Here is a 17,534-nt window from a genome sequence, read left to right as displayed (position 1 = left end):
TTATGTATATTAGTGCTCTACCTGTATGTACACCCGCATGCCAGAATAGACCATCAGATCACATTATAGATGGTTGTGAGCCACCATGTGGTTGCCAGGAATTGAACTCAGGGCCTCCGGAAGAGCAGATAGTGTTCTTAACCACTGAGCCATCTCTCCAGCTCCCCCATTAAAAAAAAAATATTAAAAAAAGAAAAAAAGAAACACAGCCAGGCGTGGTGGGACACGCCTTTAATCCCAGCACTAGAGAGGCAGAGGCAGGTGGATCACTGTGAGTTCGAGACCAGCCTGGTCTACAAAGCGAGTCCAGGACAGCCAAGGCTAAACAGAGAGACCCTGTCTTGAAAAAAAGAAAGAAAGAAAGAAAGAAAGAAAAGAAAATAGCTAAAAACCTCTCAACTTTGTTCTGTAAGTTGTTTTTGCCCACCATGTGTTGTTATAGCAATACTAACGGGATTAGTTTGGTAATGTTGGTTAACCTATATATAAATGTGCTCTTACTTTCACTTAATAGAATTTCTAGAACATCTAAGTTGTGTCAAAAGGTAGAAGAGTCTTAAGATTGGCCAGCCTTCATGAAGGGAGAGACGTGCAAAGGCCGGGTAAATGATGCTGAACTGGATATGCTCAAGGGAAGCTAAGGAGATATTAGGACTCGTGTGTGTTGGGGATGGCTGAGTTCTCGGGGATGAGGAGTGACCTCTGGAGGTAGTTCTTATTTTTCAATGGTGGTAGGGATGGAACCCAGTTTCTTACTCATGCTATGCAAGTTCTCTACCACCAAGACACACTCCCCAGTTCCAGCTTTCAATCTTTGGTGTAGGGAGAAGGGAGCCAGGTAGGTGTGTTTGGGATAGGTCCTTGCTACATAGTCCTCACTGGCATGATAGTCACTGTGTAGCTCAGGCTGGCCAACCTCAAGCTCCAGCATTCCTTCTACTTCTCTCTCTCTCTCTCTCTCTCTCTCTCTCTCTCTCTCTCTCTCTCTCACACACACACACACGCACACACACACGCACACACACACACACACCAGGTGCTAGGATTTCAGTTATTAAGGGGAAGGGGGTTGGAGAGAAGATAGGTGGATTCTAGGTCTTGCTGGCCCGCTAGTCTAGGTGAAAGAGGGAGCTCCAAGTTCCCAGAAAAAGCCTGTCTGAAACAACAAGTTGGAGAAGGAATTAAGGAAGGCACTGACTGAGTAAGATAACCTCTGGCCTCTACACTCTTTGACAAGTGCACCAGCACCACAAGCATGCATTATATAACACACACACACACACACACACACACACACACACACACATACACACCACCCATAAATACCTAATTTAGGCCATAAAAGCATACGGGGGTTGCCGTAGAAGAAACCTAAGGCTACTCTGGCATTTGAGGCTGTGGGTCCTATCACCAGGAGTATACATACCATTGATTTGAGGCTAATTATGATACATTTGGGGCTATTACTTGGTATTATCCTCCTTGGAGGCTCCTAGCTAGTCTATTATGGGCAGCTAGAAACCCATGAAGAGGAGGGCCTTAGACTGGAGGGTTAGCGCTGGTAGAAATGCACATCAGCATGGAAGGGCAGCATGAGACAGTAAGCTGTAACTACAGATCTGTCTGTCTGTCTGTCTGTCTGTCTATCATCTATCATCAAGACAAGGTTTCTCTGTGTAGCCCTGGCTGTCCTGGAACTGGCTCTGTAGACTACGCTGACTTCACACTCACAGAGCTCCACCTGCCTCTGCCTCCTGAGTGCTGGGATTATTTTTTCAAACCCTTCCCCCTCTTTTTTTGAGACAGGATCTCACTAGGCCTAGAACTTGCTATGTAGATCAGGTTGGCCCTGAAGTCACAGAGATTCACCTGCCTCTGCCTCCTGAGTGTGTCGTCATACCTGGCAGTTAAAAATATTTTTAATTTTGTGCACCTGTGTGTGCATGCATGAGCGCAGGTGTCCAAGGAGGCTGGAGACACTGGATCGCCTAGAGCTGGAATCACAGGCAGCTGGGGTCACCCTGTATGCCTCTGGGGAGAGAACTCAGACTGTCTGCGAGCACTACACATGCTCAACCACTGAGCCATTTCTCTGGCCCCTAACTACAGATTTCTCAAGTTTGTACTACATTTATTTATTCTGGTGTGTGTGCGTGTGTGTGTGCGTGTGTGCGTGCATGTGTGTCGCCTGGGGTGAAAGGCAGAGGACAGAGGACACTTGTTCTTCCCTCCTATCGTGTGGAGCCTGAGGATGTCAGTGTCATGCTTGGCAGGGGGCCTCTACACACTGAGCCACCTAGATAGAGTCCAGCTTTGTTTGTTGTTTTCTTTCCTCCTCCTCCTCCTCCTCCTCCTTCTTCTTTAAAAATTAGATCGGGTCTCATGTAGCCCAGACTGACTACTAACTTGTGAGTGTGGCCCCGAATGTTGCCCCTCCGCTCATGAGTGCCAGCTAGGACCAGAGAAGGGTCCCCGGGTCTCAGGCTACATAAACACTTATAAGAACTGAGCTACGTCCCCAGGCCCCAATGCCTGGTTTTGACCAGGCATCTGAAGAACATTTTCCAGTCTGTAAATTTAGATACAGCACCATGGTTTGCCATTTTCTTAGTTTGGGTTTTGTGTTTGTTTGTTTGTTGTTTTTGTTTTGTTTTGTTTTTCTTTCTTGTACATCATAGCAGATTTTCATTAATGAAGGTGAAATGGGTTAATTTTAGAGTCCTGAGTTGAGGGGCCAGTGGGAAATTTAAAGTCATTAGAAAGGTGAGTATAAGCCTTCCAGAATCTAAGCCCTACAGGCTGAAACTAGCCTCACACTGACTTTATAATAGGGAACCATATATTATGACTTACTGCAACGGAATGCGTCATAAAAGTCAACTCACCATTCCAGATTCATGCTCAAGTATGCTCGGCATACAGTGCCAGCAGCCTATAGTTCGCCAGGAGGTTTTAGAAATCAAAACACGGCTTAGGAAGAAGGCGGAGCCGGTGCGGTCCGCGTCGTCTTCATGTCCCCCCGGCTGCGCGGTCCGCGGCTCATTGGTTCCAAGTTTTCACGTTCCGGCGGCCCTGTGTTTCCAGCCGCCGGTACAGGCTTCCTCTCCCGAGAAAGGGGACTTAGCGTACTTTCTTCTTTCTTTCATTTTTCCTAACCGAGAAGGGCGAGTTCCACCAGTGCACTGTGCTGTCCTTCCAGGTGCAGCTGGAGCAAAGTCAGGTAAGGCCACAAGGACCAGAATGCGTCCCTAGAGGTTAGAATTACAGGTACACACTTCTGGCACTGGGAACCAAATGCTGGTCTGCAGAACAGAGCAGTTCTCTTAATGATGGTTTGCGTTCATTTATTCACTCACTCACTCACTCACTCACTCACTCACTCACTCACTCTTCTCTGCCTGCCTGCTTGCCTGCCTGTCTGCCTGTCTGCCTGTCTGTCTGTCTTTAAGATAGCAGTGTAGGGAGGCAGTCTTCCTACTGAGGGACTGGGAGTCAGACAGATTTCTTGGCAGGCAGGCAGATAGGAAGAGGGGCCACGGATGGGTAATAAAGGTGGAAAACTTTCTAGATGGCTGGCTTTTCTGCACCCTCCGACCTGAGACTGGTGACTTAAAACAAAAGCCTTGTGAACTTTTGCTCCTTGCAGGAGCAGGTCCCCTGCTGATAGGCTGGATCAGCAAGTTCAAGGGCAAATGAGGGCTTTTTCCCCCTCCCCAGAGTAGTTGTCCATTCAGCCATCCTGTCTGTCTTCAGAGTAAATGGAGGGTCCAGGAAGCAATCGCAACATTGAACCAAGGTATCAATATGAAATTACTATGTGTGTCCTGTAGCTCTTTGGCCCCCTTGTAGGGTCCAGCTTGTCCCAAGGCCAGCCAGCCTGTGCTGAGGGTCCAGCTGTATATAAAAATATTCCACTACCCATATCCCTGGAATGTACTCACCCCTCCCAGCTAGCCTGCTAAATTCTGCTTTTGCAAAAGATATTTTAAAAAAGCACTTGCGCCTGCTTTTCAGAGTCTGCAGCTTGAAAGAGCTTGTCAGACCTCGATGCACATCGACTCAGTAAAACTCCTGTGTGTATTGCATCAACGTCAGATTCCATTTCTCTCTGGGAACTCCGGTATAGACTAGAGATCTCTCTGGAGGTCTCAGTTTTACATAACCAACACTAAGTTAGGGGAGGAAGACCCTTCAGAGATGTAAAAAACCCTAATCCCCAAGAAGAGACTGGATTTTTTAGCTCCCTAGGTCCCTTCTGCTTTGTAGAGGAGAAGGTCTCTCTCTCTCTCTCTCTCTCTCTCTCTCTCTCTCTCTCTCTCTCTCTCTCTCTCTCTCTCCTCAATCAAAGCCTTTCTCCAATTACAGATGCTTCCTGCTCCTGTTTTCAGTGTTTGAGATTTCTCCACTGCTACCTTCTGAACTTGAAAGTTTTCCTGCTTCCTAAATTTTTTAAAAACAAGATGTATTTCTTTTATATATACAGTTCTCTGCCTGCATGTACACATGCACACCAGAAGAGGGCATTAGATCACATTATAGATGGTTGTGAGCCACTTTGTGGTTGCTGGGAATTGAACTCAGGACCTCTGGAAGAGCAGCCAGTGAGTGCTCTTAACATCTGAGCCATCTCTCCAGCCCCTTGCTTTCTAATTCTTTAACTGGCAGAGAAACTGAACCCAATCAACAGCCCCTAGGTAGTGACACCATCTCAGGTAGGTATAACTGTGTACACTGACAGGTGCGGCTTGAATTCAGCCCTTTTTATGGCGGTCTCTCTCTCCCTTGGGGATCTGCCTGCCTCTGCCAGGTGCGGGGACTAAAGGCAAGGTGTGCTCTAGCACGCCATCTTACCTATAGCATGCTTTGAGTACCTGCCTAGATTGGCTTTATAGCTTCTTCATAACCAAACTGTCAATGCTGGGATGATCTAATGTCCAAATACACAGTAATCCCATATTGCTCTCTCCTGTAAACTTCAAAGCTCAGATGGTAGAATGCCTCACATGCTCGAAGCCCTGGCTTTGACCCCAAGCAGCAGTAAACCTGGAGAATCCGGAAATCAAGCTTAGAATCTTAGCAAGTTAGAGGCCAATCTGAGCCACATGAAATTGTCTGGGGGAAAAAAGAGCTGGCTCAGAGGTTAAGAGCCCTAGCTGCTCCTGCGGAAGACCAAGGACAATTCCTGCTACCTGTGCCTCTGGCCTCTGCAGACAGTCACAAACACTCAGACACATAAATAAAAACAAAAATTTAAAACAATAAGCCAGACACAGTAGCATACACCATTAGTCTGAGTACTCTGGAGGCAGAGGCAGGTGTATCTCTGTGGGTTCAAGGCCATCCTGGTCTACATAGTGAGTTCTAGGACAACTCTGGCTGTCCTAGAAAGACCCTGTCTCAAAAAATAAACAACAAAAGATGATATTCCTCATTCCTTATTAACAAAATTATACTTTCCGTTATAAAATTTTTAAGTTTAGGCTTGATAGAGTTGAATCAATATTGATAGGAAGTTTAGGAGTAGATGTTATTACAGTGAAATCTGTGCTGGGTGTGATGGCATATACATATAATCTCAGCACTCAAGAGACAGAGGCAGGAAAATCACTTTAAGTTTGATGTCAGTTTGGTCTATATAGTCAATTCCGGTGCAGTCTGGGCTACAGTACAAGTCTATCTTTTATATGATGGATAGGAGTGCTTTGCCTGCAAGTGTATAAATGCACCTCTTGTGTGCGCTGCGCCTGTGTGTCTTTCTGTCTGTCTGATGCCTGAAAAAGCCAGAGGAGGTCACCAGATCCCCTGGAACTGGAGTTATGGTTGAGAGCCACCACGTGGGTGCTAGGAACCGAACCTGGGTCCTGTGCAAGAATATCAGGTGCCTTTAACTGCTGAGCCATTTCTTTAGCAAGTGAGTCTATCCTAAAAACAAAGCAAAAAGGTACACCTTATTTAATTTTTTTGAGGATTGTTGTAAAATAAAATGCCTCTGTATTTGTCATTATGAATTACTGAAAGGATTTCATAGTGAAAAAACAAAACAAAACAAAATGCCTTTAAGCTAGGTGTGCTGGCATGTACCTGTGATCCCAGCACAGGGGAGGCAGAGGCAGGTGGATTTCTGTGAATATGAGGCCAGCCTGGTCTACAAAGTTAGTCCAGGCCAGCCAAGGCTATACAGGGAAACCCTGTCTAGAAAACCCCAAAACCAACCAACCAACTAACCAAACAAAACAACTAGATTTCTTTGCTCAAATTGAGCCAAATCTGTCCTCTGAGGTGGACTTGCACCTGTGAGTTGTCAGATAGTGCACTCACTAGCTTATTTTTTCTTGTTACGTGGAAGGATGTGGACACGTTGGCTAGACTTAAGAACTTTCAGTATTGTTTGTTTGTTGTAGAGATCTAGAAATTCCAGTGTCAACTAAGCGGAGAGGCCAATCCTCGTCTAACTGCTTGGGAAATAACCCCGCTCAAAGCAACCCTGACAGAACCTGAGACCCAGAGAAGTCCTAATGGCTTTCAGTCTGGGGTGGAAAGCTCCCAGGAGCCAATGGAGTTTCCTGCAGGCTGTGAGCCGTGGGTTCCCCCTGCTTCCCCGGAGGGCAGTGGGGAGCTGTTTGGATCCTAAGATGAAAGCCTACCTGGAGGAGAACACAGAAGTCACCAACAGTGGCAGCCTTACCCCTGAAATCCAGTTACGGCTTTTGACCCCCAGGTGTAAGTTCTGGTGGGAAAGAGCTGACCTGTGGCCCTACGGTGATCCTTACTGGGCAATCTATTGGCCAGGAGGCCAGGCCCTGTCAAGGTATGTCTCACTGGAATGTTTAAGATCCTTTCTTTTTTCAGCATCCACAATCTCCCCCCCCCCCACAATTCCATTCTCTCCAGCCCCATATCATAGCAGCAAAACCACAAAGTCACTGGGGCTCATGCAGGTCCCAACTGGTGCATGGCTTGGATTGTCATCCTCCTTGTAGAGCAGAAGAGGATCTGTCCTGTGGGAGAAGGACAAAGTCATCTCCATGACGGTGCAGCCTGTGAGGCCTTTTGAGTCTGGGCTTTCAACTGAGACTGTGAGAGAAGACCGGGCCTGTCAACAGAAATTCAGAGCAGCCATAGCTGCCTCCAGATCTGGGCACTGTTAATTTAGCATGGCTTCATAGCAGCCACAGATGCAGGTGCCTTAATAATAAAGTGTTCTCTTCACACCTGTCCTAGGTGACCTTCCATATCGGGTCCAGTGAACTTGGAATTACCTACAAGACACCTCTGGGCATGTCTATGAAGGTGTGCTTTTCTTTGGTTTCCTATTGCTGTAAAAACAAAACAAAACAAAAAACATAACCTGGGAAGGAAACGGTTTATTTCATTTCACACCTCCCTATAATAGTCCCTGAGCAGGACCCTCAGGCAGGCACTGAAGCAGAGGCCAGGGGGTTGCTGCTCACTGGCTTGCTTCTCAAAGCTTGCTCAGTCTTTCTTTCTTTCTTTCTTTCTTTCTTTTTTTTTTTTGTTGTTGTTTTGTTTTTTTTGTTTTTCGAGACAGAGTCTCTCTGTGTTAGCCATGGCTGTCCTGGAGCCAGGCTGGCCTCAAACTCACAGGATTCCGCCTGCCTCTGCCTCCTGGGATTAAAGGCGTGCACCACCACACCTAGCTTCAGTCTGCTTTCTTATACCACATAAAGATTACTGTTCATCAAATTTCCCCCAATAGGCTAGGCACTCCCACATCAATCATTAAACAAACAAACAAAATGTCCCATAGGCTTGCCTATAGGCCACTCTGGTAGAGGCGTTTCCTCGATTGAGAGTCCCTTTTTTCCATTTGCCTTTAACTAGTGTCAAGTTGACAAAAAAAAAAAACCCAACCAGGATAGGATGTTTCCAGTGAGGTTTATCTGAGGCGGGAAAGCCCACTTGAGTGTGGGTGACACCATTCCAGCAGGATTAGGTTGCACACTGAATACCAAGACAAAGAGGAAGGATGGTACTGGCATCCTAGAATTCCTTTCTTTTCTTCATTTTTCCCCATAGGAGCATCAGTCTCAGTCATACTTTAAGCTAGGCGTGCTGGCACATGCCTGTGATCCCAGCACAGGGGAGGTAGAGGCAGGTGGGTCTCTGTGGATATGAGGCCAGCCTGGCCTACAGAGTGAGTAGCTTTGTACAGCTGCAGGTCCCTCCTGCATGCCCTTAACCATGATAGACTGCATCTTCAAACTGTTCCTTCAGAGATGCACCTGCCTCTGCCTCTGAATGCTGGGATTAAAGGCATGCACCACTACTGCCTGGCTTGCAACTCCCCCGCCCCCCCACCCCCCCACCCCACCTCCCACCAAGATTTCTCTATTTTGTGTATGAATGTTTTGCCTGAATGTATGTCTATGTACCTCATGCATGCCTGGTGCCCGTGAAAGTCAGAAGAAGACATCAGATCTCCTGGGACTGGGGTTACAGACAGCTGTGGGCTGTCATGTAGGTTCTGGGACTTGAACTTGAACCCTCTGCAAGAACAACTAGTGCTCTTAACCACGGAGTCCACTCTCCAGCCCTCACACTAACTTTTGTAACATATTCCTCACACAAAGTCTTGTTTTTGTAGCAGCTTGGTCATCTCTTTTGTACTTTGCTACATACTTTCACCACCTTACACAAGCTTCTTAAGGTGGAAGAGAGCTCCAAGGAGGATCCTAAGGATCCAGACTTTGCAACATTGTGCTTGATTACTTTAAGTGCCACACCCCTCCTAGAACTGCCAACCCCCCTCCCCTCCCCCTGCTTCCCCCCCTTCTGCCTCCACCCCCCCCCAGCTGTGAGTGTCCCTTTGGGATTCTCTGTCTCTGTTGGCAGCTCACGAACGTGTTCGGGGGCCCTGCATTTGATTCAGTTCCTGAACATCTTGTTTTTCCATATAGGCAGCTGTACTTTTTGTTAAGAAATGTTAGTGAAACAAAGGTAGCGCTTAGCATGTCCATCCACTCCTTTCTTTAGCATTGATCTTGATTTCACTGGTTATGTTTTAAGGGTATAGAGCTGTCAAACAAAAAGTATTCTGCTTCCCAGGACTAATAGTTACTGCTGGCCTGGGCCAGGTAGGTTCTCTACCATCGGAAAAATTTACATTTAATTAATAGCTTTTGTTTGTGTTGGGGGTACAGGCATGCCAGGGTGTACATGTGAAGGTGGAGGACAATTTGGATGAATCGGTTCACTTTTTCCAAGATGTTTAACGTAGGTTATCAGACTTCAAAACAAGCACTTTCATCTGCTGAGTTATCTTGCCTGGTTTTGTCTCTGCTTTAATACATCTTATTGTCCTTTTCCATACTGAGGTGTTTTCGCCTTTCTTTTTAATCAGGTATCTTTTGGATAACCCTGACGTTGTTAGAGGGAAGTCTGTCTTAGATCTTGGGAGCGGATGTGGTGCTACAGCCATTGCTGCTAAGATGAGTGGAGCGTCAAAGGTATTGGCCAACGACATAGACCCCAGTAAGGACTGCATATTTTAAAACACTTAAGCCCCCTCCCTGGTTCAGGATGCTTCAGGATAGTGTATTGTCTTGTTTTGTAATCTGATGCTGAGGTGTGTTCCGTGGGGCTTTACCTGGGGCCTGAACTGCCTGTGCATCTCCCTGGGAGGGTTTGATTTGTTTGCTAGACACTTTGGAGGGACAGCTGTGGGGGCATGCATGTTAGCTTGCCAGTTGAGAATTCCCTGAAATATGTAATTGGTATCTGACAGGAAATCCAAGTAAAGTAGACGTGTGCCGTTAGTGGGTGTTTTTACTGCATAAGACCCACATTGTCTTGGGCATGGCAGCCTATTCCCTTTAATCCCAGCACTCAGCAGGCAGAGGCAGGTGGATCTCTAGAGTTCCAGGCCATCTAGGGCTATAGCATGGGACCAATTCAAACAAACAACAAAACAAAGAAAAAAGGCCGAGTTGTGACAGATAAGCTTTTGTTTCATCTGATGTTTTTCTAATCCTACTTCATTTAGGGTGGAACCCTCAGGGGCCTAATTTTATTAAGAAGTTTTAGATATAACTTGATCAAGTCCAGTATTTGCTTTTCTGTCTACAGTAAACAAACATACAAAAAAAAAACCTCAGCAAATATTCCTAAAAATCCGTCCATTGCTGTTCTGTATTTAATATATAGCTTTAAAAATATTTTATTATTATACAGCGTGTCTCATGTACAACTGCATGGCAGAAGAGCACATCAGATCTCACTATAGATGGTTGTGAGCCATAATGTGGGTGCTGGGAATTGAACTCAGGACCTCTGGCGGAGGAGTCAGTGCTCTTATCCTCTGAGCAATCTCTCCAGCCTCTAGCTTTCTAAAAAGTTCCCTTTGTGACTGTAGCACATATGAGAAAGTTACAGACCACCATGAATATAAACTAGATAAGATCTCTTTATTAAGCTAGAGACTGAGAGTAGCCTCTTTTCACAGGGAGCCTGGGCCTCCAGAAAAGCACTACAGGCTGGACATGGTGGCATATGCCTTTAATCCCAGTACGCGGGAGGCAGGTGGACTGCTGTGAGTTCAAGGCCAGCCTGGTCTACAGAGAGAGTCCAGGACAGCAAAGGCTACACAGAGAAAACCTGTCCCAAAGAACAAAACAACAACAACGCAGCACTACAGAACTTATACAGACAGAAGAACCACATTAAATCACATCAGGTGCAGGCCAGGAGAGATTTTACTTTTAACAAGGGATCATTTCCCAGCAAGGAAGGAAGAGCACTGATCTGTTAAACATTTTACAAGCATCAGTTTCCAGAAGGGAGAAACTGTCTGTCAAGCAGGGTGTAGTTCTGGGCATGGGCATGTGATCAGGACAACCTGCTCTCTCCTAGACCATTTCCCTTTTTTTCCCCCTCCCTCCCTCCCTTCCTCCCTTCCTCCCTTCCTCCCTTCCTTCCTTCCTTCCTTGCTCCCTCCCTCCCCCAGTCTCATATAGCTCAGGATAGCCTCAACTAGCTATGTAGCCAAGGATGACCTTGAATTTCTGATTGTCTTATTTTCACCTCTCAAGTGCTAGGGTTACAGGCATGCATCACCATGCCGAGCTTCTTTGTGTTGTTTGTTTGAAAAAGGGTCTTAGGCTGTAGACCCAGCTGGCTTGGTACCTCCCTTTGTACCCCAGGGTGACTCATGCTTGCGGGATCCTCTTGCTGTCTACTACAAAGCCTTGGAGCGACGGGCATGCATGTCATGCCCAGCCAGTATATAGTTTATGTTGGCATAAACATTAAACTTCTTTATCTAAAAACTACAACAGGAGCTGGAGAGATGGCTCAGTGGTTAAGAGCACTGCTTGCTATTCCTCAGGTCCTGGGTTCAATTTCCAGCATCTACATGGCAGTTCACAACTGTCTGTGGCTACAGTTCTAGGGGATCAGACACCCTCACTCAGACATGAATGCAGAGAAAATACCACACATAAAATTAAATTGAAAACAAAAACAAATCCCTTTTAAGAAAAGGAAATAAGCTGGTGTGGTAGCGCACGTCTTTAATCCCAGCAGTAGGGAGGCAGAGGCAGGCAGATCACTGTGAGTTCGAGGCCAGCCTGGTCTACAAAGTGAGTCCAGGAGGGTCAAGGCTACACAGAGAGAGACCCTGTCTCGAAAAAAAACAAAAAACAAAAACAACAACAAAAAAGAAGTATTATTTAGATTATTTTTACACTTATTTACTTGTTCGTGTGTGCATGTGCCATAGTACACATCACATGAGGAGATCAGGGGACAGCTTGTGGGATTTGGTTCCCTCTTTCTACCATCTGTGTTTCAGGTATTGATCTCTTGTTATTGTTGTTGCTGACACAGGGTCTTTCTAGGTAGTTCTGGCTGTCCTGGAATTCCCTATACAGACCAGGTTGGCCTTAAATTCACAAGATCTGCCTGTCGCTGCCTCCTGAGTGCTGGAATTAAAGTTGTGTGCCACCACTGCCTGGCCTTTAGGTGTTGAACTTGTTAGGTTCAGTGGCAGACCTCTTAATATAAAAAGCCATCCCACTAGCTGCTATTGTTAGATTTTAAAAAGTATGTAAATAATAAGGAATTAAAATAGCCTACTGATATATGCTTATAGACCAATTCATCTTATGTCTTGTAAAGTTGCAGGAATGGCGATTACACTGAACTGCAAATTAAATGGACTGAATCCTTTTCCTGTTTTAACCAAAAACATTTTGAATATCCAACAAGTTAAGTTTGACGTCATTGTTCTTGGAGACATGTTTTATGACGAGGACCTTGCAGACAGTCTTCATCTGTGGCTGGAGAACTACTTTTGGGCCCACAGGCCCCGAGTATTGATTGGTGACCCTGGGAGGCCCCAGTTCAGTGGGCACAGCATCCGGCATCAACTGCACCGACTAGGAGAATACCCACTCCCAGAGCCGACCCAGCGAGACAACAACGGCCTGACCACAAGTGCAGTGTGGGAGTTCCATCCCTGACTTCCCAGAGTGCTCTCAAGTATGAATATAGTTCCGTTAGAGTTAAACTTTAGCACCTTCCCCTGTGGGAGGTACTCAACAGTTTAAAGACTGCAATTCAGGGGGTATGGTGGCTTTGAGGCTTCAAGACCACTGCTTGGGAGGCAGAGGCAGGCGGATCTCTGTGAGCGTGAGGCCAGCCTGGTCTACAGTGAGCTCCAGGACAGCCAGAGCTACATAGTGAGACCGTACCCATCCTACCCCACCCACAAAAAAAGAGGGGAAAAAAGGAATCCCTTCTTTGACACCTTGGATGGCTCTGTGCTTTCTAAAGTTGGTAAAAGTTCTGTTCCCGTTTCATATAGCAGGTTGTCAGGCTTTTATAACAACAAAGCATTGTGCCCTAAGCAAAAATAATGTGAATAATATATATCACACACAACTGATGACGCAGAAGGTACATCTCTGCGTGTATGGATGCAATACACACAATTTGCTGCAATATTAGTGAAATATCTCTGGACAGATAAACAAGGAACTGGAGTGATATCTTTCTGTTACTGTAACAAAATGACTAAGAAAATTAACTTATAAAAGAGAAGTGATATTTGTTTTGGCTCAGTTTCTGAGAGTCCAATCCATGGTCTGCTGGCTTCTTTGCTTTGTGCTGAGGCGAGGTGGGATATTATGGCAACCACAGTGTGCAGGAGAAGTGGCTTCTTACATTTCGGTGGCCAGGAAGCAAGATCAAGGGACCGGGGATAAGTTACACCCTCTCAAAGACACCTTTTTTGTTTTTTGTTTTTGCTTTTTTGAAACAGGGTTTCTCTGAATAGCCTTGGCTGTCCTGAACTCACTTTGCAGACCAGGCTGGCCTCGAACTCACAGCAATCTGCCTGCCTCTGCCTCCCGAGTGCTGGGATTAAAGGCGTGTGCCACCACCGCCCAGCTTCAAGGACACTTCTGAGCTGACTTTCTCTTCCAACAAAGCCCATCTCCCAGGATTCCCCTCGCTGAGGAACCAGCCTGACTCCATTTTGTAACCAGGAGCTATTTTGATACTATAGTTAGGTTTCTGTTTACTGTAAAACTTAAGTTTCTGTTTCTCAGAACTGGCCTGCACCCTGTCCCTGTGACTACAGAATGTTTTGTAACAGACGTTCCAGGAAGATTTCCTTAACTGCATGGTCTTGCTTCTGTAACCCAGACTGCTTGCAAATCCTCCTTCCTGCAGTTTTGTCCTATAAAAGAGGTATGGAAAATTGGCTAAGTGCTGTGTAGTGAGATTTCTGGTTTTTTTTTAAAAACACAGAAATGTTATGGGAGTATGTTTTTGTTTTAATCCCATGTGTGCGATATGGGGCTGCTTCAGACTGTCCACAGCAGCTGACTATAATGTGTCTTGTGCTCTGGCAGGAATGTGATTTTGTCAGTTTCAGACAGTTTACATTTGGAATTTTGGGGACTTTTCTGAAAATATATAAATGCTAGAGCCCCAAGAGTGGCCAGAGTGCTCTGAATAGACAGCTGCTGCACCCCTGCTGCTGCTCCCTCTGCTGCTGCTGCTCCCCCTGTTGCTGTTCCTCCTCCTGCTGCTGCTGCTCCTCCTCCTGCTGCTGCTACTGCTCCTGTTCCTCCTCCTGCTGCTGCTGCTCCTCCTCCTGCTACTCCTCCTCCTGTTGCTCCCCCTGCTGCTGCTCCCTCTGCTGCTGCTGCTCCCCCTGCTGCTGTTCCTCCTCCTGCTGCTGCTGCTCCTCCTCCTGCTGCTGCTGCTCCTCCTGTTGCTCCTCCTGCTCCTCCTCCTGCTGCTGCTGCTCCTCCTGCTGCTCCTCCTGCTGCTGCTCCTCCTCCTGCTGCTGCTGCTCCCCTGAACCCATTAATGATAATCCTCTGGTGAGGTCAGAGACCCTCCGCTCACTTATATATTACTGCACTGGGCATGGGTGAGGCTTGCAACACAAGTCTTGAGGGTAGGAAGTTATTACAAATTAATACTATAACTGGTTAAAAAGCACACCAAAATGGTTTAAAAAAAAAAAAAAAACCCAACCCCAACCCAGTTCCCTCTATTTCTTCTGCAAGGAAACCAAATGGTTTGCTCACTGGGCTAAGCAAAGTTTTTATTTTTAAATTTTTGAATTTTGTACTTATATATGCTGTACTTCCTATTATCTCATTTGAAAGTTAAACACTGCCACTTTGCATGTTATAAATGCCAAATTTAGTCTTTCAAAAGTCCTCTCATATTTTTTGGGTACTACTCTACATTGCTTTGGAATTGTCTTGGAAACTTGAATTACATACTTTCTAATAATAAACACCAAGATACTAGGATGATAAGATTAGATTTAAAAAGCAGAGATGTAGCAAAAGAAAAAAACTAGGATAATCATATAGGAGTTTGGGGGCTTAGACATGTAAAATATTGTCTTGGGTTTTTGGTTTTTTTAAAGAACTAATTAAGTCAATTTATTAAAATAGCTGACTTAGGCATCTGCAATGGTGATTTCAACCTCCAGTCCTTAATCCGCTTAACAATCTCATAAGAACTGTTTAAGTCAATGAGTCATTTGTGGATTCCTATCTGGAAATGATGCCAAGTCTTAGAACCTTCCCCACAAGGCATTTTGTTTTGTTTTTTCGAGACAGGGTTTCTCTGTGTAGCCTTGGCTGTCCTGGACTCACTTTGTAGACCAAGCAGGCCTTGAACTCACAGCGATCCACCTGCGTCTGCCTCCCGAGTGCTGGGATTAGAGGTGTGCGCCACCACGCCCGGCTCTACCAGGTGTTTTTCTTGTAGTGATTCTCAGTGTCTTGGTTGGCATGAGCACCGGTCCTTTCATTTTCAGATTCTTTTCCTTTGTGCCTCTGAACAAGTCAACACACCTTCAATAGCAACTTCAAGCTGCGGCTGGTGAGTGTGATTCGAATTCGGTGAAGCACCACCTCAGGTTCTACAGGCGTCTTTCCCGCATCTTTAAAAGTGTAAGACTGAGACCTCCAGAGAGATCTCTAGTCTATTCCTGGAGTCCCCAGTGAGAGAAAGAGTCTGACGTCAATGCAAAACACACAGGAATTTACTGAGCCGGCGCATCGGGGTCTGTCCAGTTCTTTCAAGCTGCACCTTGAAAAGCAGGAGCAAGTGCTTTTTAAAAAAATATCTTTTTGCAAAAGCAGAATTTAGCAGGCTAGCAGGGAGGGGATAGTACATTTCAGGGGCAGCGGAATGTTTTTAGACGCAGCTGGCTGTCCTTGAGTCAAGCGGGACCCTGGGCACAGACTGAGACCTTGAGTCAAGTTGGACTTTTTATTATCTTTAAACGTAAGCTAGCTGTCCTTGGGACAAGCTGGACTCCACAAGGGAGGACAAGGAGCTCATTCTCACGTCCTTGGTTCAGTATTGAGACTGCTTCCCAGCCTCTCCAAAAGCCATGGCTTCCTGACTGACCCATTCCTCAGCAGGAGTGAACAGAGGTGAGTCAGGACCGGAGCAGAGGAAGCAGAGCTTCGGGTCTCAGAAAAGCTTTTGTTGTGGTTTTAACTAGGGTCTCGTGTATCCCACTACGTACGTATCTGAAGATGGCCTTGAACCCCTGATCTCCCTGCCTCTACCTAAAGTGCTGAGAGTCCTGATTTATGCAGTACTGGGGATTGAACCCAGGGCTTTGTACAAGCTAGGCAAACTCAATCCACTGAGCCACATGCACTGTGGTCTTGGAAGTCAGAGGGGTGTACTAACCCAGCCAGTCAACTCTTACTATATAAAGTGTTCCTTAGTATCTGTGTGGGCTCAGAAACAGAAACACGCAGTTAGGGAAACAGGAAGGTCACTTCAGGTCCTCACCTCTCCCTCAGCTCCTCCAAAACCAACCCCCTACCTTACTCCCAGTTCTGTGGCAGATCTACCAGAGCCTGCCTTTCTCTTTTGCTCCCCCTACCCTCCCCCCCTCCCCCCCCCCCACAACAAATCACACAGAGCCCAATCTTCTGGCACCCACCCCCACCCCCTTTATCCCAGCCACAGCTCCAGCAGGCACTCGCTGGGAACCTGCAGCTCACTCTGGCCACCTCGGCCAGGGGAGCAGGCTAACTGCAGAGCTTTGCCTCTCAGCTACTCCAAACCCAACCCCAGTCTTCTCTATCCCAGGCTTGATAGCAGACCCCTTCAGCCCCCACCCCTTCTCCACGAGGCACACAAATCTCCTCCAAACTCCCTTTGCCCACTCATTGCTTTATCCTAGCCCTGACATCAACAAGGCATTCCCTGGGAACGGCCCAGGGACCTAGGGTAAACCCAAATATGACTCTTATTAAACAAAACAAAACAAACAAGCAAGCAAAAAAACCCAGTGAAATGATTCCTAATGACTTTCTTCTATATTCACAGAGCAGTGCAAACAAATGGGTCTCTGTTTCTTTTGCCTTTTCTTAGGTTCTTTTCCTGCTGTTTGTTTTGTCCAGTTTTGATGTGTTAGCTTTTCTTTTATCTCACAATGTTTCATTTTATTATTATCCCACAAAAGCCTATTTGTTTTCTAATGAAAGACAGAAAAGGAGTGGATCTAGACGGGAGGGGAGGAGGGGAGGGGAGGGAAACTATGATCAGGACATATTATGTGAGAAAAGCATCTAACAAAAAAGAAAATAAGAGGCTGGAGCGATGCCTCAGTGGTTAAGAGCACTGCCTGCTCTTCCAGTGGACTTGGGCTCAAATCCCAGCACCCACATGGCAGCTCACAACTGTCTGTAACTCCAAGATCTGACACCTTCACGCAGACATACGTGCAGGTAAAACACCAATGCGTAAAAATAAATTTAAAAAGGAAAATGTCAAAAACAAAATGAAAGCGTGCAACTTTTGATTTAGCTTTGGCTAACAGGTTTATAGAAATTATAGACTACAGTGGCACTGGATAACATTGCTGATATTTTTTTAGAAGTTTCAGGAGGTTCTGTTTATTGTCTGCTATAGCACTGCTAGGAATGAACCTGCTGTTTCTTTCCCAATGTAAAATTAATGGAGCTCAGTAAACAACCTCTATAATGGTCTTTTTTCACTTGTTTTTGTTTGTTTTG

At 46.0% G+C, this 17,534-nt stretch overlaps 1 protein-coding gene across 3 annotated transcripts; it reads left to right on the top strand.

Moving 5' to 3' along the window:
- The first annotated feature begins 3,047 nt into the window (after positions 1 to 3,047).
- On the top strand, positions 3,048 to 17,503 carry ETFBKMT (electron transfer flavoprotein subunit beta lysine methyltransferase). 3 transcript variants are annotated; one of them, XM_084764867.1, is made up of 5 exons: positions 3,048 to 3,220; positions 6,402 to 6,808; positions 9,362 to 9,492; positions 12,136 to 12,498; positions 15,308 to 17,503. In XM_084764867.1, the coding sequence occupies exons 2-4, from the start codon at positions 6,516 to 6,518 to the stop codon at positions 12,477 to 12,479; spliced, it is 768 nt and encodes a 255-aa protein (XP_084620993.1). In that variant the 5' UTR covers positions 3,048 to 3,220; positions 6,402 to 6,515; the 3' UTR covers positions 12,480 to 12,498; positions 15,308 to 17,503. The 3 variants fall into 3 exon arrangements, with proteins under 3 accessions (XP_084620993.1, XP_084620992.1, XP_084620994.1); XM_084764866.1 differs by lacking the exon at positions 15,308 to 17,503 and having other exon boundaries at positions 3,049 to 3,220; positions 12,136 to 13,095; XM_084764868.1 differs by lacking the exons at positions 3,048 to 3,220; positions 6,402 to 6,808; positions 15,308 to 17,503 and adding an exon at positions 7,270 to 7,290 and having other exon boundaries at positions 12,136 to 13,095.
- Positions 17,504 to 17,534: the final 31 nt, after the last annotated feature.

Source organism: Acomys minous, assembly GCF_964271855.1.
Source record: "Acomys minous genome assembly, chromosome: 17".
NCBI lineage: Eukaryota > Metazoa > Chordata > Mammalia > Rodentia > Muridae > Acomys > Acomys minous.
The sequence above is the reverse complement of the archived record's forward strand: the minus strand, read 5'-3'. Positions and strand labels throughout refer to the sequence as shown.

Bases quoted from the DNA above. Each gene is read 5' to 3' on its own strand.
- ETFBKMT (XM_084764867.1), top strand. From the start codon at position 6,516: ATGGCTTTCAGTCTGGGGTGGAAAGCTCCCAGGAGCCAATGGAGTTTC. The intron at 6,809-9,361 runs GTATGTCTCACT...CTTTTTAATCAG, and splicing joins GGAGGCCAGGCCCTGTCAAG to GTATCTTTTGGATAACCCTG. The intron at 9,493-12,135 runs GTAAGGACTGCA...TGTCTTGTAAAG, and splicing joins GGCCAACGACATAGACCCCA to TTGCAGGAATGGCGATTACA.